At 45.0% G+C, this 25788-nt stretch overlaps 1 protein-coding gene across 1 annotated transcript in view; it reads right to left on the reverse strand.

Moving 5' to 3' along the window:
* The window catches only part of LOC123377257 (vascular endothelial growth factor receptor kdr-like), a 179867-nt gene that overhangs the window by 127300 nt on the left and 26779 nt on the right, over positions 1–25788 (reverse strand). The window contains exon 2 of the mRNA XM_045029922.1: positions 4225–4321. Within this exon, the coding sequence (XP_044885857.1) occupies positions 4225–4321 (97 nt within the window). The remainder of the gene's footprint in view (positions 1–4224; positions 4322–25788) is intronic.

The following is a 25788-nucleotide window of genomic DNA, read 5'->3' on the forward strand; positions in this document are numbered from 1 at the left end:
TTTTCTTTAATGAGCGGTGACTGTGTCTTGATTTTGTGGAGTGTCTGGAAGTAGTCGGAGTTCAGACGTTATGAGATATGCTTGGATAAGGTACAGTATTTCTATCTGGCCCTTCACTGATCTCAGAACACAGGAGTTACCACAGCCTGGCAGATATACTGTCTCATCCATCTACTGTAGTGTCCTGTCTCTGATGCAGGGCCGCCCAGAGGGGGGGGCAAAGGGGGCAATTTGCCCCGGGCCCCGGGCTCCGCAGGGGCCCCCAAGAGAAGAGCGGAGGCTCCCGCCTCCGCCCCTCTCCTGGAGCCTCGGCGCATCAAGCGCCGAGACTCCGGCCGAGCCCCTGAGCCCCACCCCGATCCGCGTGGTGAGGGGGCGGGGCTGGGAGCTCCAACGGGGCCTGAGCCCCGGCCCGCTCAGAGCGCCGTGGGGAGGGGGCGGGGCAGCTGCCTCCGCTCGGCGTGGAGCTCACAGCCCCGCCCCCTCACCACACGGCTCTGAGCGGGACGGAGCTCAGGCCCTGCCGGCGACGCGCTCGGTAAGAGGCCGGGGCCGGGGAGAAGCCGGGGCCGGGGCCGGGGCGGAGAAGCGGGGGCCGAGGGGGCGGGGGGGAGAGGCCGGGGCCGGGCGGGGGGGAGAAGCGGGGGCCGGGGCTGGGGCCGGGCGGGGGGGAGAAGCGGGACCTGCCGCCGTCGAAGCGCAGCCCGGTCTTCGGCGGCGGGGGGCCCCTTCTGTTCCGGGACCCGCCGCCGAAGTGCCCCCGAAGGCCCGCGGCGGGGACCCCCCCGCCGCCGAATTACCGCCGAAGACCGGGCGGCGGGTCCCGCTTCGGCGGTAATTTGGCGGCGGGGGGCTCCCGCGGGTCTTCGGGGCACTTTGGCGGCAGGTCCCGGAACGGAAGGGCCCCCCGCCGCCGAAGACCCCGGGCCCCCGGAATCCTCTGGGCGGCCCTGCTCTGATGCCCGATACATCCCACATAAATCACAAACCTAAATACCTAGGGCTATTAGGGTTTCAGTGGGAGTGTTTCCACTGACTTCAATTAGCTTTGGATCAGGTCCGTGATACACATGGGATGTGTAGAGGCGCACGGCTGCATGGAGAGATCCTGGAGGCTTTGTGTCTCGGGGAGGCACTCCAGGAGCTGTGGAGGAGCAAAGGCCAGAGTGGCCCCTGCTACAGGATGCATGGGACTAGTTCTGTTTGACCATCATGAAGAGGGAGGAGTCATGGACCAAATCTTCCCCAAACTCCTGTGGAGAAGCTAGGGCCAGTGTTAGTGCTAGTTTGAAGCAGTTCTCTTTCTCCATGGGTGCAAGGATGGGGAGCTCCTTGTGCTTTTCCCCTCTCCTTGATGACTGCACCAGGCAAGACAGAGTCTGGCCTTTAATTTTAAAAAGACATTGTGTTCACACTGTCCTTACTCCGGTATCAGAGGGGTAGCCGTGTTAGCCTGGATCTGTAAAAGCAGCAAAGAGTCCTCTGGCACCTTATAGACTAACAGAAGTTTTGGAGCATGAGCTTTCGTGGGTGAATACCCACTTCGTCGGATGCATGTCCTTACTCCGTGGACTTCCATTGACTTCAGAGGGATTTACCTAAGGGAGGACTGAGTAGTGACCTCTGCATTTTCGTTACTGTGAGCAGCAATAGAGGGAAAACTCCACTCAGGGCATATCTGTTCAGTGCAAAGGCATATGTGCTCCACGGGTATTGTTACTACATCCTGCTGCGAGTTGGTGTTAGCGAGTTGCTCTACAATCTTCCTCTGCAGGTCTGGGTGAGTCGCCTCGTACATGTAGTGGGTGCCACAAGTGAGTGTGTGTCTGTCAGCAAGGTCCTGCTGATCCTTAATACAAATATCCTCTTGGCTCTTAACTCTGTCTGTCCTTTGTTGCTTTCATAGAATCATAGAATATCAGGGTTGGAAGGGACCTCAGGAGGTCATCTAGTCCAACCCCCTGCTCAAAGCAGGACCAATCCTAGGGTGACTAGACAGCAAATGTGAAAAATCAGGATGGGGGTGGGGGTAATAGGAGCCTATATAAGAAAAAGACCCAAAAATCAGGACTGTCCCTATACAATCAGGACATCTGTTCACCCTAACCAATCCCCAATCATCCCAGTTCTGACAGCTACTGTGCAAACCATGCTTCTCTATTTTGCCGCCATCCAAACCGTCCCAGCTCTCTTTAAAAATAGGAATGAGTTCAGATGACGTTTTTTAGGCCACTTCGTTAAACAGGGTTTTTTGTATGTGTGCAAGACATGGCACTAGGCTAATTTACACCTGCTGAGGACCTGATGAAAGTGTTCCAATATTTAAGGCACATGAATCATGGGCAGAAGTTCCAGCTTTTGTACCTAGCTGTGGCACAGACCGGATGCTTTACCTTAGACAAGTAACAACTTCTCTGTGCCTTGGTTTTCCCCATGTGGATATGGAGAATTACACTTTTCTACACATGGGGGTGCCATGAGGACTTATGGCTTAGTGTCGCTAAGGCAGTTTGCGCTTGTGGAGGCACTACAGAATTGCAAAGCACATTATTTATTTATTCATTCTTTCATCTGACAATACATGGATGAGGTGATACTCGAATAAATTAAAGAGCAACCAATTTAAAAAAACAAAACAGAGGACCAACCTCTTTAATTAGCACGTGAGCACCTTGTAGAATTCACACCCCCTAACACCAGGAAAAGAAATAATGCATCTGTATATTAAAGGACAGTTTAAACTTTACAGTCATCACCAGTGTCCGCAGCTTGCCAGGCTATAAATATTATCATAAGGTTGTTTTGACCTCATGAGCCAGTGCCAGCTGCAGGTAGCAGGAAAGAATCTCCTTGAGCTGTATAACAACTGCACAAATTAGTGAGTTTGATGGGGGACAAGGGAATTTGCCAGCAGAAAGGGCAACACTGATTTAAATGGACTGATTGGGACAAAATCGGAGGTGACATAAATATCAGTGTAAACTACAAGTTAGTAAATCAGTGAAGTGGTAGAATGAATCTAAGCTGATGTCATTTACATGCTGAAGGAGTGAGTGTGGCTGGCAAAACAACCAGCAGGATGTGTAAGGTGTAAATAATGTGTGTGTGTGTGACTGTGAATGACTGTTTGGAAGCAGGATTGTCTTTTTGTTGTGTGTTTGTACAGCACTTAGCACAATGGGGTCCTAACCTGTGATTGGGCTCCTAGGTGCTACAGCAATACAAATACTAAATACTTGTGCGTGACTTACTTTAATGGCAACCTTCTCACAGGCTTGTGCAAGGCTTTTAAATCTTCTCACACCCTTCTGGTGGTTATTTAGTTTTGCTACAAGCCTGTCCTCCACATTCACAATTACTTACCCTGATTTATACCACCCTCTCCGGGGGCTCTCGTCTGATCCAGCGGGGCTAACCTTGTATTTTCACAAAGCTGAAAATTCCCCAACTCCCTGTGCATTTACTACTCCGGTCATCTGCCAATCGACTGCAAGTGAACACTTTACAACCCAGATTTGTCAAGGCTTATCTTCCCATGAATGCAAGTCTTGATCCCAAATTTGGCACTTTTCCTGCAGGTTTTGCACACTGTGTCAATGGGTGAAAAGTCTCCATAATTTAAAACCACCAGTCTGCGTTTTATGAGGCCTGGCTATCTTTGATTTAAAGGGATATGATATATTCAAACAAGATGGGTCTTTAAATGTATATATGCTGGCTGCTGTTTATTTAATGGTCATCTCTTAGGCTAGACAGCATTTGAGGTCAGCCTGTATACACAAAGAGGGCTGATTACCGACTGTGGTCAACAAGTCTGTTGCTTATTTACACACATGGAGTGAAAGAGAGAATTTGTAGACCGCAGAACTGAACCTTAGCTAGACAGATTCTTATCCGGAAATCCTCAGTATCCCAAAATGAGCTTTGTCTCCTGATATGATCCATCACTCACTGAGACCATGGAAGTCTTTCCATGGACTTCAGTGGGAGTTGGACTGCACCCATTTGCAACGTAGAGGGTCCCATTGATCTGAAGAAGTTCTCTCCCCTCCATTCTACTAGACTAAATCAGATCCTACTCCACATGAAAATGCATGTCAGGGAAAAATACAGCAAAAGCTCCCCAGCTGTGGCTGAGGAGTAGCCTTTTGATCCCGGGGTTATTTTGTGCCAGGGCAGCCAATAAACACCAGGGAAATCTGACACTGCTGGGGCAAACCTCACCTGCACGTTATGGCAAAGAAATCTCCTGCATTGATTACAATTTGATCTTCTGTAATGTTCAACTTTGGTTTCAGTAGCACTTCTTCCAGAGCAAGACCTGAGCCAAAATAAAGGAGAAAATACACAGTTAGGAATGTTTTCCAGGGGATACATTTATGAGAACACACACAATCGCATGTGAGGGAGGCTTTCTATAGTTCATATCTTTGGGGCCAAATTCTTCTTTCATTAAACCCATGTTACTCCACTGTAGCCAGGGGCTACATGAGGTTAACTGAGAATGGAATTTGGCCCTTTTACTTTCCAGTGTTTACAATATCTTTCCTAATGTCTGGAAATAACATGTGTTTCCCCACTCCTGTTTCATCTAAAAGTGGACCTACCCATGTTACTCCCGTTTTAGGCTAGACTAAGTCTATTCATGTCCATTACACGGACATAAAAGTGGAGTGCACGAGACCCTCAGTGAATAATTCCAGTTGTCACACAAGACAATACGTTTTAAGTGTATGTTTTCCTTTAACGAACTACATACATGGGGAAAATTTCTGGAGAGCAACTGCCTTCCCTTTAAAAGTCTGCAATATCCGGTATATTAAAAAACAACAGCAACAACACAACAACGACAAAACCTGCAGTATTCCTGAGCAATAGGCACAAATACGGCAGGGACACTTGCTTTGTTTGAGGGCATTATTGTTGCAGAGTATTGCACTGTTTCACAAGGCAAATTTACAGCTGTGTTTGTGGTCCTGTCACATGCCTAATGTGCAAAGCTCTCTCCATAGGGCAGACACCAGCTTTTACTGGATGCTCTCCTGACCATCAAATTCCCTAGGGCTCTCTAATAACTGGCAGTGAGGATGCTAAGAGTATGTTTTATTTTGGCCCCTCAGTACTAGTAAATCACACTTAACATTTTTCAAAGGTAGATCTCAAAGCAGTTTACATAGATTGGTTAACATTATTATCCCGGTTTTACAGATGGGGAAATGGAGGCACTGAAAGGCGAAGTGACTTTGCCATGGTCACACAGTGAGTCACTGGCAGAGCACAGAGAAGAACCCATGTTTGCTGATGCCTACTATGGTGCCTTCTGTTCATTGTGCACTGCTGCGCCTCTCTTTGGCAGAATTTGCCATTCGATTGAACTCTTAAAGTGATCCTGCCAACTGATTTCAAGGTCCAAAGATTAGGTTTTGTTTTAAAAGGGTTTTTATGAGACCTAGCCTAGATTGAAATGTTTGTATTCATGGTAGATTTCAATGAATGTAAACATCACCCTCCTATGCTATGAAGCCAAACACAGCTGCAGAAAGTGAAACTGACAAGAAACAAAAGTGAAACTGAAATCAGTTGCCTTGCCCACACTGAGGGAAGAGTAATCAGCACAACCACAAATATGCTTAGATTTGTTTCTCATTTTCCAGAGCTATGACATTAAAATCTTATGTTTTCTTTCTCTGTATGCACTTTAGTTCTTCATCTTCTTTCTCACATTGAACTTGTTAAGCCAGAAATCCTTAGCTTGGCTTATAACAAAGGCATTTTACTCAGCAGTGTAGTGATGTTAACATATCGAACAAAGAGAAAAAGAGCTTTCAGCTGGATGAAAAAGTGAGTTTCCTCCTGCCACTCCCAAATTTCTCTTTTAAAAAATTCATGTGAAATGGTCTCAGCACTGCATGTTCCTTTGGTGAAGAGTGACTCACTCCCACTTACAGCAATCTGGCTTCTTTCATGAGCTATTCAAATTCCCATCAGAAACTCAGCAGAGGCTAGCTAATACCCCAGAGCTCCAGCCTTCTAAAAATGTTGCTTTCTAAAGACGGCTCCACTCAAAACCGTTTTGCTAGAAACCCTCAGTGGGTGAGACCAACTGTCTTCCTGAACTGCAAGCTCCCTCTCAGATGAGACATTAAACCAAGGTCTTGACCACTTGTCGTCATTAGACAGCCCACGGCACTTTTTGTATGACTACAGATATTATATAAGCTCCAGTGTCCTGGCCAAATTCCAAATGTTGCATTCTACCCTGTAGCTTCAATTTCACTTATAGCTCACTCCTTTGTCTGAAAATTGTTACAGCAGGTAATGTCATGGGTGCACAATAACTGCTGTGTGCCACTCCAGAGGGGGCTGAATTGCAGTAAGGGCGAAAGTTATTCCTAAGCAATAACAGGCTGTGCAGTGTCATGTTCAGTAGGGGCTCAGGAGAACAAGTTTGTGAAGCAACCGGTCCCAGCACTTTTTACTCACTGCCCCAGCACTCAATTTGGAGTTTGCTCCGTATTCTGGAAATATCTCATTCAAACTCAGCATGCTCGGAGTATTAACCCAGTTATTAGCATAGCCACCCGCTTTCTAACTTGTCCTTTGCATAACCCACACCCACCTATGTAACTTGACACCTGTTGTTACAGATCCACTTTTCAGCTACTTCAATTCCTCTAAGACAACACATTTATCTTTTCAATAACAGCCGGTTCAGTAACAACCTGTCAGTGGCCAGTAGGTTTGGAAATATTTTTCAGTTTGTCATTTAATTAGCCAACCGAGCTTTATTTGAGTCCTGTGTGTATCTAGCTGGTTTCCTCAGGATATAGTCACCAATGTGACTCGGGCTAGTTACATGGTGGCTTCAGCCAATTGCTACTTGGCTTTGACAAGTTGGCAATACTGGGTCTGTAACCAGCCGACTGCGACTTGAATCATCATGACTGATGCGGTGGACGTCAGGATGCCATTCGAAAACAGGTCACTGGCCTTCCACGAGACCCGAGCTCATAAGGTGTTGAAATACACCCCGCTGGCTGACACCCTGAGAGCCCAGGGCTACAAAGTCCAGATCCATGCCCTGATCGTGGGAGCCCTGGGAGCGTGGGACCCTCACAACGAGACGGTGCTGAGAGCGTGCAGAGTCGGTCGACGCTATGCCCAGCTCATGAGACAGCTCATGGTGTCTGACACCATCAGGTGGTCAAGAGACGTATACATAGAACACATCACAGGACACCATCAGTACCAGGTTGAGTAATCGAGACCGTCGGTCAGGGAAATAACCCACTTCCTTCCTTCCCTGATGAACCAAGGGACGCATCCCATCTATCTCCTTATTCGCTCCACCAATCCTGACTTGGACTCTAAATACATTCTATGGGTGGCGTACCTGAGATCACTTATTCACTGACGTTTTAAAAACCGCACCCCAATCTGGGTCTATGCTGGTTATGTGCTATGTATGTATCTTGTGAGCCTTGTAACCGATACTTGTAATCCCTCATAACCAGGGGCGACTCCAGGCACCAGCACGCCAAACGCGTGCTTGGGGCGGCAAGCCGCGGGGGGCGTTCTGCCGCTCTGCTGGTCGCCTTCGGCAGCATGCCTGCGGCGGGTCGCTGGTCCCGCGGCTTCGGCGGACCTCCCGCAGGCTGCTGCCGAATTCGTGGGACCGGGGACCTCCCGCAGGCAAGCCGCCGAAGGCAACCTGCCTGCCGTGCTTGGGGTGGCAAAATACCTAGAGCCGCCCCTTAACTTGTGTAAATTTGACTTTAAACATTAACTTTAATAAAAAAAAATTAACTCTTCACCTGGTCCCTCTGGTTCCTGCAGTGAGTCTGAAGGCTAACGTGGGGCTTAAGTGGTGCATTATGCTGGCTTTGTGCACAGGACTGAATTTCCCCTTTAATGAGTGAATGCAGCATTGTTGCACTGGCTCTGTAGTGCAATACAATCAGCACGTTCTTGGCTGGCACTTGCTGATTAGATCTGAGCTGCTGTTGTTACTGGGGAGCAAGGCAGTTGTGAGGTTTTCATAATACTTGAAAATGTTTTTGCAAAAGACAAAAGTGTTTTTCAATGACAGTGTTTATGTGGCTGAGCTACCTCTTTCACAGAGTTTGTTTTGGCTTCACGAAGCTGAAGAATAGAATAAACAAAGTGTAATTTCAATGCTTTTCTCCCCCATGCAGAGGGGGAAAATCCTTACCACACACACACTTCATGACTGCAGCCAGGGAACAGGAGGGGTATTATAAACACAGCGTGTGCCCACTCCTACTTGCCAAAGCCATATTAGAGACTGCACAGAAAAAAAAAATCAAAGATGAAATGAAGAGGGTGGACCAGTGGGAAAACTGAAGCCGCATTGAATTAGAATCACCAGATGCTGAAACTGGCAAGGTGACCCCTCATGACATTTACATCCCTCCTGCAGTCCCATCAGGGCCTGACTTTGCTTCCACTTTCCAGATCATTGCCCTGCTGGCCAAGAGATCCTTTTTCTTGGAGGCAAGGCTGGGGGCTGCCACAGGACATGGTGGGAAACAAGAATGGGAGTTGCCCTATTTTAATATTTGATTTATTTATTTGGAGAGGCTCAGGGGGTTGAGAAGCCAGTGGAATTATGAAAGCAAGTTCCAGCAGAGAGTGGCAGGGCAAATAAGCTAAGTCATACTTAACAAAACATACCTGAATCCCCTCTCCTCAAATACTGCATCCTAATATTTATTTAGTTCGGGCTGGATTCTGGCACCCGTATTCACAGTGAACAATACCATCAATGAGAGAGCTTGTGGCAATAAGATACTGCTCAGCTCGAGGATGGGTGGCAGAACTTAGGGGTGAGATATGCAGCTCTGACTCTCCCTGGTAAGCACTTACTCACAGGAGCAGGGCCACTGATGTCAGGGTTGAGCAATCTAGCCTTGAAAGTCCTGTCAGGCCAAAGTTAATTCAGTGTTCGCTTTCATATGAAGAAGCTTTTAGAAGTCCTAGGAAGCTTGTCGAGCGCACTGCATATTTATTTATTGAAACATGGTGAATTCTATTGTTGCCCTGCTCATTGTATTCAGGTGAGCTATTTATATTTTATGGCTTTATCGATAAATCTCTCAGCATTTACCAAAAAGCTTTTTTTAATCCCATGCACATTCAATCAAAAATGCCAACCAGACACTTACAGAATCTCCCTTAAAAGGCTCCATTGTGACTCCCACAGGCCTCAATTCTACAACCCAATCTGATTGGGCAGATTGTCCCTGGACTTGGACAGACTCTTGCTGAAGTCAATGGGCTCTGCCCGCCCAGCTCAGATTGCAGAATCTGGACCTAGAATAACATTCTCCTTTCCCCCAGTAAATAATTCTTGTCCTTCTCCTAGGAGTACAAGGGTCATGACTTTAATAACAAGTGTTCATGCCAACCACCTCATTACCAGAGCAAACCTACAATGAAGAGGAGGCAGGAAATTTGTCTCCACTTTGCAATACAATACATAAAAGCAACAGGAAACTCATATCAGCACCAGTGACTGCTCCTGCCATCTTCTCCTCCCTGAGTTAATGGTGGGTACACAGTGCAGAGGGGGAACTGCAGTGAACTTAATACAGCCTGTATTCATTGCTCTGCAGGGTTTGGGTGGGGAAGTGGGTGGCTGGCCTGGTCCCCTCCCACTCCCCCCCTTGCACAGATTCCTGGGGTCTGGAATGGGAGGGAGGAGCCAACACTGCCGAATTGGCTGCCCCCATCCTTTTTGCACAGCGAAGGCCACATCTGTGTACAGCATTCCCTCTGCATACAGATGTGAGGGGAGGTGATTGGGGTCCTGGGTAATTTAGTCCAGGCTCAGCACTTAAAAGCATTTTAGCATGATAATGATTTATTTGTATTACAAGTAGCACATGGGTGTGGTCAGGTCCCATTACGTTAGGTGTTGCACAGGCGTAGAGTAAGAGACAGCCCCAGCCCCGAACAGCTTACAGTCCAAGGCATTGTCACCAACTCTCGTGATTTATCACAAGTCTCGGGATATCTGGTAGTTTTTCCTAAAGCCCCACCCCCAGGAGTCAGGTGATTCGGTAAACATCTCATTAAAAAAGTGAGCCTCTTGATCTCATGGTTGAAAAGAGCTTGAAAATGTGAACCCTAAAGGCTCCAACACTGGAAGATGAATAAAAAGAACTCCACATTTATAATTATTTTTTTAAATCTAATGGTTTTTGATCACTTGGGATTGGCAAAACAGACACAGGGTGAGGAGGGGACACACAGGCACAAATAGGGGATGTGATTGTGCCTAAAGTCAATGGTAGAGCCAGGAACAGAACCCAGCTTTCTTCTGGCTCCCAGCCAGTACCCTCGCCACTGTATTATGCTGTTTCCAGGGAGTTTTTAAAAAACATTTCTCTATGATATTGAAAGCACAACCACAACCATGTTATGCAAATGCCTGGAAATGAAGCTGAGTTAAATGCAAAAGGTAATCCAGGAACTGTAAATGGAAGAAAATTATGTCCAAAATTCTTTCACTTGTAATAATCTTTCACTTGTAAACAAAGGTATCATTTGTTGTACAGGTCAAGTCAATTTTTAATTTATGATTTTAAGCATCATCTGTTGTAGATGAGATTGGAGAGATTGAATATGTGCATCTATAGTGACAGATAATGTCAAGATGAAATCTGATTAATGGATCCATATGTCCATTCTGGTGGTGAGGTATAATAGGTGTGTAGGCTGCCATTCAATTTCCAGTCCTAGCTGTACTATCCAGTACTATCGGTTGAAACTATAGTAAAGAACAAAATTGTCAGACACATAGATGAAGATAATTCTTTGGGGAAAAGTCAACATGGTTTTTGGAAAGGGAAATCATGCCTCACCAATATACTAGAATTCTTTGAGGGGATCGACAAGCATGTGGACAAGGGGGATCCAATGGATATAGTGTACTTAGATTTTTCAGAAAGCCTTTGATAAGATCCCTCACCAAAGGCTTGTAAGCAAAGTAAGCTGTCATAGGATAAGAGGGAAGATCCTCTTATGGATTGGTAATTGGTTAAAACAGTTCTCAAACTTTTGTCCTGGTGACCCCTTTCACATAGCTAGCCTCTGTTTGCGACCCCCCACCAATAAATGAAAAACACTTGTTTATATATTTAACACCATTATAAATGCTGGAGGCAAAGCGGGGTTTGGGGTGGAGGCTGACAGCTCGCGACCCCCCAGGTAATAACCTGACCCCCACTTTGAAAGATAGGAAACCAGTGGGTTAAAAGATAGGAAACAAAGGGTAGGAATAAGTGGGACGCAGTGGAGTGGGAGGGCCTGCGTCCCCGCTGCCACCCAACGTGCAGGCGGCAGTCTCCCCCTCTCCCCGGCTGCTCAGAGCCAGGCCTGGGCCTCCTGAACTTATTTCTTTGCTCAGCCCCTGCCTGTGGCCCGGGCCACGGACTCTTTGCTGCTCGCTCAGACCCAGAGCCTGGGCTTACTGCTTAACGGTTTGCTCCGTCCCTGTCCAAGGACTGGCGCGTAGGACTCGCTACTGCCCGCCAGCCGGGCGTGAGTAACCATTGGTTCGCCTCTACCGTTGCCGCAGCGGGAGACCCCGCAGCCAGACTAGTTCCCCGAAGTAACCAGACAGACGTAGCGAGGCGGTGTGGCTCCCTGCCGCCGCCGAGAGGGACAAGCTCCGGCCGAACCCTTCTACAGTCTGCCTGGTCTATTTGGATTTTAAGCTGTCTTTTTCTCTGTGTTTGCAGAGCGCTTAGTGCAATGAGACTCTTTAGGTGCTGCTGTAATACAGATAACAGAAGCAATATTAGTTTGTGTGCACGTTGCCCTGCTGAACAACACTGTCTGTTAAAGATTTCACAGCACAGCATTCAAAGCTTCTGATAAAGACAATATTATAGTGGGAATGTTATAGGAGTTAGAGGAGGTATGGTTTAGCCAGTGACTTAGCTCAGATCTTCACCAGTGTAATAAATTCCCTGCACGCCTGGTGCTGGCACTTACACCCTTCTGCATGCTGCCTAAACCGTGCTTATCATCAATCACCTGATTCTTCAATACTGGGAAAAACACTCAAAGGTGATGTGAAAATAAAATACTGGCCTGGAAAACAAAACTCCTTAAAGAAGTGAGAGACAGTCAGTAGCAACCTGCCAAACCATCAGAGCAGGCCCGAGAAATTTCAAATGCACGTGTTCCTCAGGCACGCGGAACAGTCACATTTTTAAACAGAAGCCCAGTACCAAGCATATAGAGGCACGGCAGCTACTTAATGGCCTCCAAGAATAGGGCTTGACTGTAAAAGAAAACTCCTAAGGAAGATCACTGATGAGCCTTTCTCTGTAAATGCCATAAAGGCCGTGGAGATGGGCCTCTGAACCAGAGCAATGGATGTCACATGTGTCAACCTGTACGCCCTCACTGCCGTCTGCCTCATCAGCACCACTGACACTGTTGGTAGAGCTCTGCTCTCATTATCATCTGACCATTGATCCACCTGCCCTCTTTCTTGCTCCCTGGGAAAATCAGGGCTGATGCAGTATCCTGAAGCTGGGTGCTGACAAGTAGGTAAGTTTCTGTGCCTCTTTCTGGGAGAACCCCCCTGTGAACTCAGTTTGACAGTAGAAGGGAATGTCATTGTGGCCACATTGGAAAAGGCCCATGATTAAAGCTTTCTACACACCACAGATTAAATGACAGGCTGCTGCTGAATGTTTCAGGTATGAAGAGAGACAGCGGGCTGGCAGATGAATTTAATGTTTCAGGTAGCTAATATCCTGCTGATTTCAGGGGTATGTTACATGGATGAGGGCTGCTCGCCAAGTTCAGCTGGAGACTAGCTACAAAGAGGTAAAGGATCTGATGGATTGTGTAAGGTGTGACAAGCAGGCAGACCACCAGCACTGGGTAGTTTCTGTTTGTCACATAAAATATGAAGCCACATTTCCAGTGAGTTCACACTACAATCACTAGAAAGAAGATTTTGCAAACACAGGTCTGTTGTGGATTTTAAAGACACATCTGGTCTATGTGGTGAATGTTCACAGGTGCTGAATACCCACAACTCAGTGGGATTCAATTGGAGCTGGCAGGGCTCAATGGGAAATCAGCTGAATGCTACACAGTTTATAGAGCACTCTGAAACTTTTTTGAGTTGGAAGGCATTAAACCAATAGTAGCAATGTGCCTGTCCTGAAGAAGCCGTGTTGATATGATAATTTATATAACAGGAATGCCCATAGACCCCAGCCAACATCTGTGTTCCATTGAGCTAGATTCGGTATGTACACAAAACAAACAGCCCTTTGCTCTGGACAGCTTACAATGTAAATAGACAAGAGATGGGAAAAATGGGTACAACATACATGCAGCAGATTAGCAATTGAGGCCTTAATTGACTGAATTGTTCAAGGTCAAGCTGGGAGTCTCTGGCAGAGCCAGGACTCAAACCCAGGTTTCCTGAGTCCAATTACTTGTCCACGAGACCATTCTTCCCTGCACTGAAGCTAAACAACTTGGCAGGAAAACTGGTCCACATTTACAATTTTAAAACCTTTAGGTTTTGTGGGGGCTTTTAGGGGAAATGTATAAGACAGAACACAGAGAGCCACATATTCATGGATACTTCTGTGAGTGTAAAAGAGGGGGTGTGGGTAGAACCTTGGCAATATGTCGCCCAAAGTTACGGATCCAGTTCCTAGAAAAGGTTAACGAATCCATTCAAAGCAGAGGAAAACAATCTATAGAGCTGCTTTACAGACCATTAAAAAGCTGTCAATAAAGACCCTGATCCCAGACCTGTGTCAATGGGCCAAGCGCTATTTTTGCCGACTTTCCGAGCCAGGGGAGTTGGTATTAGTTTAGCTTATTCGTGAGCAGGGTAGTCCACACCTGCTCTTGTTTTCTGTGCTGCACAAACAGACGCCTGGTACGGCTCAGCTAAAGACAGTAGCTTGGGTGTGAATGCTTCCAGCATCAACAAAAATAACATCATCCGTCCCAAGTGGAGGGGAGATCTACTGTATCACAGTAAAAACAATTGCTTAGCAGAGCCAGTGTTTAAAGATAAGATACGTTCTCATGGGCTTTGCTGAGTTCCTGCAACGCTGTCTTACCCAGAGACACATCAGCATTTCCTGACAAACTGCCACAGGGTCACTCACGCTGGTTTCCTCCTCTAATCAACAGCAGCCCTTTGGAGGGGTCCCTCAATTGCCTTGCGTGTTGACGTTTGGAAGCCCTGTGTTAATTACCAGGGCCTTTCACCCTTTGTTTCTCTGCTTTAGAAATGCAGCCGTCACATTCTGACCACACCTGCTTGGAGGAAACTCCTCGAGCAGCCGACGCCATACGCTTTCCTGACTCATACCGATCTCTGTATCAATTACAGATTTATGGAAAGGGGCCACAGAAAGCGGTGTTAGGTCAAGACTGCTTGGTCTTGAACTGCATCAACTCATTAATCAGAGCCATTGTCTCCTCCCTGACATCGTGGTGCATAGAGAGCTTAATAGAGACAGAGGCATCACCACTCTGTGTCCAGGTTGAGTTATGGAGGGGCCATAGGCATGTCCTTTCTTCGTAGTTTTATGACAGATCCACAGTTTAGAACTTCAGGCATAAGATAAACACGAGAGCTGGGAAAGGGGGTAGAAGCATCTGCAATCAGCTGCAAAGTGATATGCACTCAAGCATGGTTTGAAGTATTTGGGAAATGCAGTAATCTCGTAGCTATGGAAAAAAGGCTGGGAATGTTATTTCATGGTCAAAATGATGGCAATTCCTTTGGGAAAGAGAAGACCTGGCACAGCTCCAGGATTTAGAAATATGCAGAGCCAGTGGGAGTGAGAGAGGAATCCATGCTGATTTGATGCACTAGGGACTCTTTAGAAAAACCAAAAAAGGCAAGGGGCTGCATTGGCCTTCCCCACCTAGTCCTCCCAAAAGAAGCTGTTAGGGTTACAGATGCAAGTGTTTCACATCTTGTTTCCCAGACACTATTACTAAATGTGAACTGCAGACAGGCCCTTCAGTTCTTCATCCCACGGGACTGACTGTAAGGAAAAGAAGTGTCTCTTTTCAGGACAGGACTTCAGTGCTGGTGAAGTTACTTATTGACAGGCCTGGAGAATGAGGACCACTTAGACTGGGCTTAGCATGGGCAGCAGCAATGAACAATCTCACTGCCCTAGCAATGGGCTTGACCCAATTAATGCTCACTGACATCAATGGGAAACTTTCCCTTAATTTCAATGGGTTGGGATCAAGCCTAATATTTCTTACTAATAGTGTGGAAGAAATACCACTAAGGGTGAGACAGCAGATCAGACTCATCCGCCCAGCCACAGCCTCTCTCCAGCTACCATTTGGACAACAGGAGGCATTTAGCAAACCTCCTCAATGATTTTATTGCCACCTCAGCCTCACCTTACTGGAAATGCTACAACTGGAAGTCTCTTCTAGAGTCTTGTGTAGAGACAAGACTGGATCTCTGCCAGGTTTTTTTCCTCCTTCCCTCGAAGCACCAGTATTAGCCACTAACAAATGCAGGATAGAGGACTGGATAGCTCCATCTCTAGTCTGATCTCATGTGGCCAATCCTATGTCCCTGTGTTAGCTCAGAATTCTCATAAGGGATGAGTTTTGGAGGGCATGTTTGTGTACTGATTTAGCATCACTTCTATTGTGTGTCAGCCTGACACCTCTTCATAGATGCAGACATGTTCAAAATGGGCTGCATGTTAGAGTTTCTAGTTTTCCAAAAATGCTTTGTTCACTTCCCATTAATCTAATCAGGATTGCTCTATGTGGGATCATTTGTATGTTGCGCATAGTGACTTAGACAGTTTTGGATGCTAAAGAAGGAATGTTTTAAAACCCCTTTAATTAAATTACTTTATTATTTTGAGCACTTATCAGCAGATTAGCTCATTTATCAAGGGTGACATGCGAGGCAGGAAAGTCAACAGCAGTAACTCGTGAACTTCATGTATGTCATTACTGCGGCACTAAACACTGTGTTCGCTCACACATCACTGGGATTACATTTGGCACCTCTCTATATTTCTTTCAAACTTATTTGTTTTGTACAGCTGCAAATAATGAAAGCAATTGTTGTGCTGACTCCATTCCAAGAATTATTCCCCAACCTCTGAGTACGTACAGAAAGAATCACTCCTTATTGAAATATATTCTGATGTGAGCCAGGACCTCTGGTAAAAAAAACAAGTAGTAAATCTGTATCTGCCCAAGCAATAATTTCTCTCCTGTTCCTACTTTGCTTTAACATTTATATTTAGGCCTGGCAGAATTTGATTTTTTGTATAGTTTCAGTTGATAATATCAATGTTTATTTTTAAGAGTTTTTACAGATTTTTTTTCTATTTAAGTTTTCACACTTGCGTAAAAATATGTTTTTAAAGCTTTTTTTTCTATTTTTATTGATTTAAATTTTCCCGGTTGTGAAGAGTTATTTACTGCCACTAGTTAGTCACTGGGATTCAAAAACACTGACGTTTTATGACCATTAAAACATCACATGTCAAAATATACAAACTCGAATAAGTTCTCAAGCAGCATTTTTCTTATCTTGCCTATATGTAAATTTCAATTATTATTGATGGAAATATTTTTCTAGTCAGTTTGGATGTGTACGGTGAAATCGATGTAGATCAACATTTACCAATAAAAATCTAATCCTCCCACGCCTATTTATGTTTGACTTTTAGCCTGAAATTCAGAAGGGGCTGCAGAACTAGTTCATCAAAGAGAATGGCCATTATTATAAAGAGGATCTTTCTGATATCAGTGTTCTGCTCCAATTGCCCACAGGAGAGGTTACATTTTTCTAATTCTAAAGTAACAAAAATCACCACTTTCCAGAAAACATCAACCATTTCCTCCTCTGCGTAGATACAGTACCATTATTATTTCAGACATTTTAAAGGAGCTATAGAATTGTTAATTTTTATGTTTCAATCTTAATACCTATTACACACTTGTCAACAGGCTTAGAAATATACAAACGGGTCACCATTACATACAATTAATCCATTGTTTCCAGAGGGTGATGTGCAACCCAGAGTGGGCACTAAGGCGGTACAGCACAAGTTACCTCCAGGCTGCCTTGCGAACAAGGCACGGTGAAAATGGGTATGTGATTGATTTAATTTTTCTGAACAGGGAATCAGCTTTTAAAAATTTGAGATGGTACAATAGCCCTTAAAGGGACCAGTTAATAATTCACATCTACTGTCAGTAGAGGTCAGACTTTATACTGTCAACATAAATACTAGGGAAAGTTTTCTCCTAGCTAACCGGAAAGGATGTTAACAGGATAGCTGGTGTAAACTGATACAACTGTATTAAAGTGATGTTGATTTACACCAGGTGAGAATCTGGCCTTCTATTTTCAAATACCATAGACACACACACACACACACACAAAAAGAGAGAGAGAGAGAAGTATGTTATATACGTAAATCTATCATTATTAACTAACATCTTTGAACCATAAATACAATTATGGAACCACCTTCAATTATACAATAACAAGAAAACATGATCTATTTGTCTTTAAAGAGAGCTGGGATTTCATTTGGTCCAGACTGAAAAAAATCAAGGGAATTACACATGCAAAAATTGTTAAGATTGAAAATGTAAATGCACAAAACTCCGACAGCTGGTAAATATGGGTATGTCTACCTTGAAGTGAGGGGCATGATTCCCGGCTCACACAGACATATTGGCACTAGTTCTCATTGAGTGAGCACACCGAAAGTAGTAGTGTAGCCATGGGCAGTGGCATGGGCTAGCCGCTCTGAGTACAACTAGCCTGATCTCCGTGAGTATGTAATCAGGACGGCTGGCCCATGCTGCGCCTTGCTGCAGCTACACTACTATTTTTCGTGCGCCAGCTTAATGAGAGCTAGCACCAGGATGTCTAAATCAGCTGGGAATCATGCCCCCCAGTTCTAAGTGTAGACGTAGCCTTCGGTAAGTTTCGTTGGCCGTACTGCATAGATTAAAGGGCTGGTAAATATTTCATTCAAAAGCTATATGTTTAATGGGGTCAGGTTATCACTGTTGAGGGACATATAACTCTGTGAGTTTAAATTCTCAGCAATCCTGCTGCATTCGCACAGATACTTTGCAAGTAATAGTCATACACAACTCAGTATTTCAGCATACTGAAGAAACCGAAATACTGAACTGTATGTTAACGTACCCATTTCACAATAAAATACGACAATATTCGGTACTTTCTAGAGGTGAAAGGGTTTGGAAATACCCAGGATTGAGACCCTAGAGTGAATTTAAAATAAATGGGGGGAAAATTAAGAGCCCAGTCCTGCTGTCTTTATTCTGGCAAATGTGCAATGTGTTCATGGCAGTGAAAGGACTCCTATTGCGTTCAGCCCCTGTATGGGTTCACAAAAGGGGAGGGGGACTCCTGGCTCACACTCAGCCCCCAAACACCTATGAACTAGACAAAACTGAGCCCTCAGTGGGAATTTCTTATAATGGCCATTTTAAGACTTGAAAGAGACATCATCAGCCTGGTCCTTGGACAATGGACTGACCAAAACCACGCAACGTGGATCCCTTCTAGGTCATATCTTTCCTTCCTGGAAATCTTCATAAGCTGCAATGATTTGTTTGCTGCGGAGATGAGTCAGGGGAGCTGGATGAGGAATAAGAAGGACTCTGGCTTACACAGCCCTTCTTTTTTTAAGCATTTGTTGAAAACTGCATCTTGACAAGGCCACCAAGGTCTTAAACTTGATAGCACCAGATTTCAGAGAGTGGAGGTTTCAGTTCAAGTGATTTGCGAGCCAGGGAGTAAGACAACCAGCCCCACATCAGTATTTATGGTTCAAACCTGCCAAAGGATTAAAGGCTTCCAATGCTATTACATTTTCTTCAAAACGGAAACTCCAAGTTTACTTGCGTGTTGCCAACTATTATTTCAAAGTATCTCTATTCCTCTGTATGCTGGGATCTTCAGACAAGTATCGAGAGCCTGAAGCTAAGGAAGGAAAACTTTTAGGATAGATAGTAAAGATAGACTCCGGATGCAAAATCTAAAACCACATTTCTAACACCTCAAGCTTCAGGGATGTTTGCATGTAAGGTTTTTGATTCAGCCCATTGTGATTGTTTTGTCAGTTTCCCAAGTGTTAAGCAAATCTAACAGTGGTTTTGTCCCCCATCCCCTCTTCTGCTCTGCTGTTTATTCCACTGTCGCTGCGATTTTCTCTAAGTCTTGAGCACTCCAGACTGTCTTTGAGTTATTTGTACAACACCTAGGATGATGGGATCCTTACATGCTACCATAACAACCATGATAATGTTCTGAATGTGGATTTTGTCATCTTTATGCCTGTAGAGCAGAATCAGAATTCTGGACATCGGATCATGAAAGCGATCGTCCATCTGCTTCCACTGTTGCAAGATGTATGATTCTGCAGAGCTGAAAGTAAATCTTCTTCAGGCTGAACTATAGCAGACCATGGCATTTGTCTCCTAAATGAAGTGGGGCCAGACCTTTTGTCTGGGGTATTTAAAATAAGACTGGCCAAAGCACTAAAAGGTATCCTGTAAGGAACATTCCTCCACTGAAACTAGAGGAACTATAGGTCATGATCCAGACCCGCAAGTGCATCAGATGCCCCATTTAGTGCAGCTTTATAGCCTTTTTGTGCTGCTCTGGTGGCCCAACAGGACCATAGTGCTGGACTTGCCCTACTGGGTCACCTATTGATGACTTCTCTGAGGCTAGGTGGTTAAGGCATCATCATCACCAAGATTCAAAAATAGATTAGATGAGACAGTTTGTTTGGCATGATGTAGGGTGAAACCCTGCAAGGATGCAGGGGATCAGACTGAATGAGTGACAGCAGATGGTGTTTCCTTCCTCTAACTACTGCGATCTTCTTAAAGATCACATGGGATGAAACTGACTCCTGTGCAGGAGACCAATACAAAGATTTCAGCCCTATACTGAAGGCTTAAGTGGGACTTAAGCAATACATAGTTCTTGTGCTGCCCTCTCTACATGGGGTGATTTCCTCACTCTCTGATCTTCCCAGCAATGAAAGGTATTGTGACCCTAGGAGCCCTTCAGTGCCAATTGGCAAAGCGTTCTCTGTTCTGTAAGAGCAACTCCTACCAGGCCTGGCAAACTCCCTGCACCTAGTACTCTGCTTTCACAGAATTTTCCAACAAGGGCCATGTGAGGTGTCTATAAAAAGCTTATGTCATGCTGATCCACATACATGTTGCAAGATGTATGTAGGGATAATATTTAAGGAGTTGTGTGTATGTACTGAAAAGGTATTTTAGAGTCTGTGACCCAGGCAGGGTTGACAAACAGGTTTGACTGGACAAAGGGATGGATATTCACCTGCCTGCCTAGGTTCAGATGGAGATCAGACATTGTAAGCCAACACAATGGAAACTCGTTTGGTGTATGGAGTTAACATAGGAACATGAAGAGAACCTGGAGCCACGCCAGGGAAAGAACCATGGTGGGGTCATCTTGACTCTGGGGCCAAAACAATGAGTTTGGGGAAATACAAAGCAAAGCAAAAGGACATTTTGGTATCCAACACGGAGGAAGCAAAAGGATGGCACTTTTCGCATTCATGACAGGTGGATCCCAGCCATGTTGATTGATTGTTTTAGGTGCGAAACACCTTTAGACTAGGATTTGAGTCTATTAAAGTTAAGTGCAGACTCTTACGTAACCATTTCTGTTTCCATTATCCTTACTCAGTATCTCTTAAATCTTTATCTTTGTTAAGTAACTTAGGATTGTTTTTACTATCACTATATCTTGGGGGTGGGAAGCCACCAAAGTTATTAGTTGATATGGTTTCAGTAGAGAACTTCTTGAAAAGAACCTCCCCGCTCCCTCATCTTACTCATTGGCCTGGAAAAGTAGCAGACGGGGGAGTGAATTAAACGGATGTGGCAATGAAATTCTGAAGAGGGACGTGCAGGCACTGCTGAAGTAGAATGCAAATACACCCACAATTAGCTTTCGGCCACTGTTGCTGTTATCATTCCACAAGTTATAAAAACAGAAGCAAATGAGCGAAGCCCTCCTGACATCAGCACTATTAATTCTCCATACTAAACTTTGATGTACTTGATCAAAATGCCTGGCTCATTTCTGCTGGGAATGAGAAAATGCTAAGTGATGGGTAAAACTTGACCTTGTGGGTAATTCTTTTCTTTCTTTTTTAAATATCCCCATTAAGAAGAAAAGGCTTAAAAAATATCCCTTTTGACCTGACACCGAAATCTGTGTTCAATCAAAACTCTTCCATTTGTGTTTGTCTCGTCTGTGTCACTCTTTCAAGGGAAGTTTTTTGGGGGGTTTGCTATTTTGGAAAGACAAAAAAAGTTGTTTGTCTGAAATGGGGAGAGAGGGAAAGAACCCAACGATATTCTTCAACACCAAAAGCAGTTTCAGTTGTAATTCCTGAGCTGCTGCAGGCTGGGTGTATTATCCACTGTTTGAAACCTCCTTGTGTAGATTGGGCTCACGAGATCTGGAAAGTGGTTTCTTTGCTGGTTTACATTAAACTGGAAAACACCAATCAGATACTGGAGATGGGTGCAAATCATTTCTGATGTCCTTAGTGACACACTCCGTCATGCTTCAACCATTTCTGTGCTGCCTTAGCCACGCCGTTACCCTTATATGACCCCACCGTCTCCCTTGTTGGTTAGGCTTTGCGGCAGCTGTGACATAATGTTTTTGATGGCAGGGTCTGGAGGAATTCTGCTTGTGGCAAGGCATAAATCTGCTTTCCATTAGCACTCCACATATTTATCAAGTCTTTATGCAACATGGCTGCCTGTTGACAAACTCCCCCACTTCTCCGAACTGGCTAAAGACCAGGGAAATACTCAGAGGAGAGGCAGGTTAGTGTCCGAACAAAGCCTAGAAAAGGGGCTTCAGGTGGATGACAGGATGAGTGTGATGGCTAAATCCAAGTCCACTTCCTTAGAGCTAAATCCTGACCCATGTGTGTTATCCTAAAGGGTTTGTGGGAGGCCAGTCAGCGAAGAAATTAATGTTCTCACTATACATCCTCAGACCTACACTAGCTCCCACAGCACTGTGGGAGCCAGAGCAGGTCTGAGGTTATGCCATGCTGTAAGGGATGGCCTAGCTGTGGAGTCCATCCAGTTGGCCATCTCCTCCTCTGAAACACCCCAGGCAGAGAGGAGGAAGTTCCCAGGGAGTATAAATACACAATTGACAGGGAAAGAGTGCTGGCCCCATCTCCACATCTCATTTGCACCAGTTCTGCCATAGTCAGTGACTTCCATAGTCCCAAAGAGTGGGGAGAATTGGCCCAGTAGGATCCTGCTTTTAAAATGTGTTTTATTGTAATAACTTTCTTGAAACAGAAAATATTTCCAGGTGCCCTTAGCCCGCCATTGCTCCTGTTGATGTCACTGAGTCCTTTTTACCATTAAACAGGCCCTTTACAATGTGGCTTTCCCAACAGTTTCCTGTCCTCAGCCCTGGAGTTCACTGTAATTCCCATAAATAGACAGAGCCTGTGTGTCAGTAGGGGTCAACCAGCCACACCGTAGATTCAAGACCCACACCACAAACCAGATTCATTCCCACCTTGGTTTGCTAAAAGAGACAGCAAATTCAGTGTTAAGAACAACTAAGGAGGAAGCAGCTTCTACTTTTCAGAGTCCTTTTCTGTTTATAGCCACGCTTTGAGGTATGACCGAAGAATTAGGGAGAGGTACGATGTACGTTACACGGCTAAAAGAAAAGGAATCACAACCATCAAATGAGAAAAAGACTGTTACCAATGCAAGGTACCAAAAGAGAAGTACCAAGATCATGTACCAAACCAAGGGCCAGAATGGCAGATCAAAGAATGATGCAAATGTACAGAGATAATTAATAAGGATCCCGACCCTCCAAAATCACACACATCCGTGTTTGCATCACTAAGAATTCTGAAGAACTAACCATTATAACAGAAAACAGATCTGAAACATACTGTGGAGTAAACAAAAAACTCAGCAAGCCAGAGCAAGCATTAGTTGGGGGTCCTTTATCTGATCCTCTCAAAGGTCTGTTTACTCTTAATCTTGATTAGTCAATACAATTCTTAATTCAGCAAATGAGTTTTGGCCTGGCACAAGTTGCCTCTGTTATTCAAGGATTTCTGCATATGCTGAGGAAAAACAAACAGGTTCCTTGTTGTCTCCTACTGAATATGGTTATATATGCCTGGGATCTATAAAATGAGAGGGGGGGAAAGCTGTGCCCATGGGAAAGAAAAATATACATTGGAGGAGCAAGTATACCACACTCCAAGCAAGACTGTTTTTTTCTCTGCTCTGGATTTACTAGGTGTCCAAGCAGAAGATTAGATTCTCATGACCATGCCAAGCTGTGGTTGGCCACCATCCCACGCTTCTGACCAATGATTTGCAACATTTTGATTCAAAGAGGCATACTTGTTTTCCAAATGGAGGACGAGTTTGATGATTTTCTTGCACTTTTTGGAGAAGGTTATATCAACTTAAAGCAGATTATTGGTTAGGGTGGGAGGAGAGTTTGGTTTTCTGGCTGAGGCCTTGAATGCCAAGTTGTAACCCCCAACAAAAGGATCGTACAGTAGAAAAAACTACACGGCATTAACTACATAGCAGTGGCTCGTACCAGAGCAACAATAATAAAGGAAGGATCGATGGAGCTGTTAGGGCATTTCATTTTGGTTTTACTAGGAGGCAACAGGATGAGAGAATCCTCCAGGAGACCCCAAAAGCTCCCTCTGAAACAGAAGTGAGTTGTAAGCCAAGGATCTGATCCTGCAAAAGTAGTAGTGGTGACCTGAACAGGAGTTCAGTGAGAATACTTGTGGGAGAAAGGCTCACAGGGTCAGGCCCCAGAGAACTGAAAACAAAGCATCAACTCAGCAGGAGTGAGTTGTGTTTAGTATAATTGGTTCTGCCAAAGAGCCAATGGTCCGAGATAAAGGAGATGATGCTGTTAGGGCCATGGCAGTGACTCAATGATTAAGGACCAGATTTTGCCACCGACTCTATGTGAGTAGACTCTTAAACTCACATGAAGCCCCACTGGTCACAATGAGGCTCAGAATAGATGCAGGGTCCACTCATTTAGATTCAATTGCAGGATCTGGCCCTAAAATGATAAAGCACTTTCTATTTTAAGCCCAATTTTGACTCCTCTTCCAGACATACATGCACTCACATAATGCAAGAGAAATGGGGGGCATGGTATTTTTTTTCCCTTTTTTTTAGAGTTTGTGGTTAATCAGAGTTGCTATTTTCAAATTATGGGTCTTGGAAAAAATACTGGGTTTAGGGGGTTTAAATCATTAGAAGTTGTTCTTTTGGCTACTCAAATGCATCTCATCTTAAAGCCTTCAAAAGTGTTTTACAAGGATCTATCTATCTATCTATCTATCTATCTATCTATCTATCTATCTATCTATCTAAAATACCTCTAGCAAAAGCCAGATGTTGAGCTAAAGAAAATGGTATCAGATTCATGTGTGTGCAGCAGGGGCGACTCTAGACATTTTGCCGCGCCAAGCACGGAGGTTCCACTGGTCCTGCGGCTTTGCGGGACCAGCGGACCCTCCGCAGGCAAGCCGCCGAAGGCACCCTGCCTGCTGCCCTAGCGGCGACCAGCAGAGCGCCCCTCGCGGCTTGCCGCGCGCTTGGAGTGCTGGTGCCTGGAGCCGCCCCTGGTGTGCAGTGGCATTTTATTGATGCTACAGCTGCCATAAAAAGCTAAACAAGCAGACATGCTGATGGTTAACTCCAGCTTATGGGCCTGATTCTGGTCTCATGTCTGTTTCATTGCTATTAGTGGATTTCCTCCTGATTTACATTGGTGTAAGCAAGAGGCAAATCAAGCCTTCCATGTCTAGCTTGTCTACAAAATCACAACGGCAATCCTGACCTGCAGATAATTTCAAATTCTGTATGCATTAGTAATTCTCTGTATGACTCATTTAAACTGTCTCTTTGCCGCTCCTCAGGGCTCAACATGCTGTGTACCTTGAACGTGTAATATTTCTAGCCTTGCTTCATTACTGTCATGTACAAAATGGCCTTATTTTTCTCTGCTTTACTGAAAAATAACTGAAAATGAATGCTGGGGGTGGGGAGGAGAAGAGGAAGAAAAAGCTTATGTTTTTCTTTTTTGGAGTCCCTAATTCTGGAGATAGTTTGCAATTTTCACGCAGACCTTAATCATTTAAAATACCCGCTGGCAGGGCCTATAAAGGTTGCAGCTCCAACATGGCATTTACAATTCAGGTACCAATGCTACCTCTCTGGCCTTTTCTGAGCATCTCACCCCAATGGTTGAGGCATGATCCCCCAAAGCAGTTCCAACCTGGTTGTAGTAGCAGTAACCCACAACTACTACTAGCAGCACCTACACCAGATCAGAGTGTGATGTGTCACCCTGTACCACCCAACACCATGTACATTCCATCTTTTTCACCTGGCATCTCCCTGTATTTGATGCAGAAGGGTAGTAGTCTGTGTGTGTGTGTGTGTGTGGGGGGGGGTTATATTAACATACAGTACAAGACCAGAGTGTTGTAATTCATATATCCAATAGCAAAGCAGGAGAAGGCAGAGTTAAAGCTGATGTAGGCACCGTAAGTATAAATTTTCCCATTAAGCTGTACCAAATGAATATATCATTTCTGAAAACCTGGATTCTGGAGCTTGGGGGAA

Source organism: Mauremys mutica, chromosome 9 (assembly GCF_020497125.1).
Source record: "Mauremys mutica isolate MM-2020 ecotype Southern chromosome 9, ASM2049712v1, whole genome shotgun sequence".
In the NCBI taxonomy this organism is placed as follows: domain Eukaryota; kingdom Metazoa; phylum Chordata; order Testudines; family Geoemydidae; genus Mauremys; species Mauremys mutica.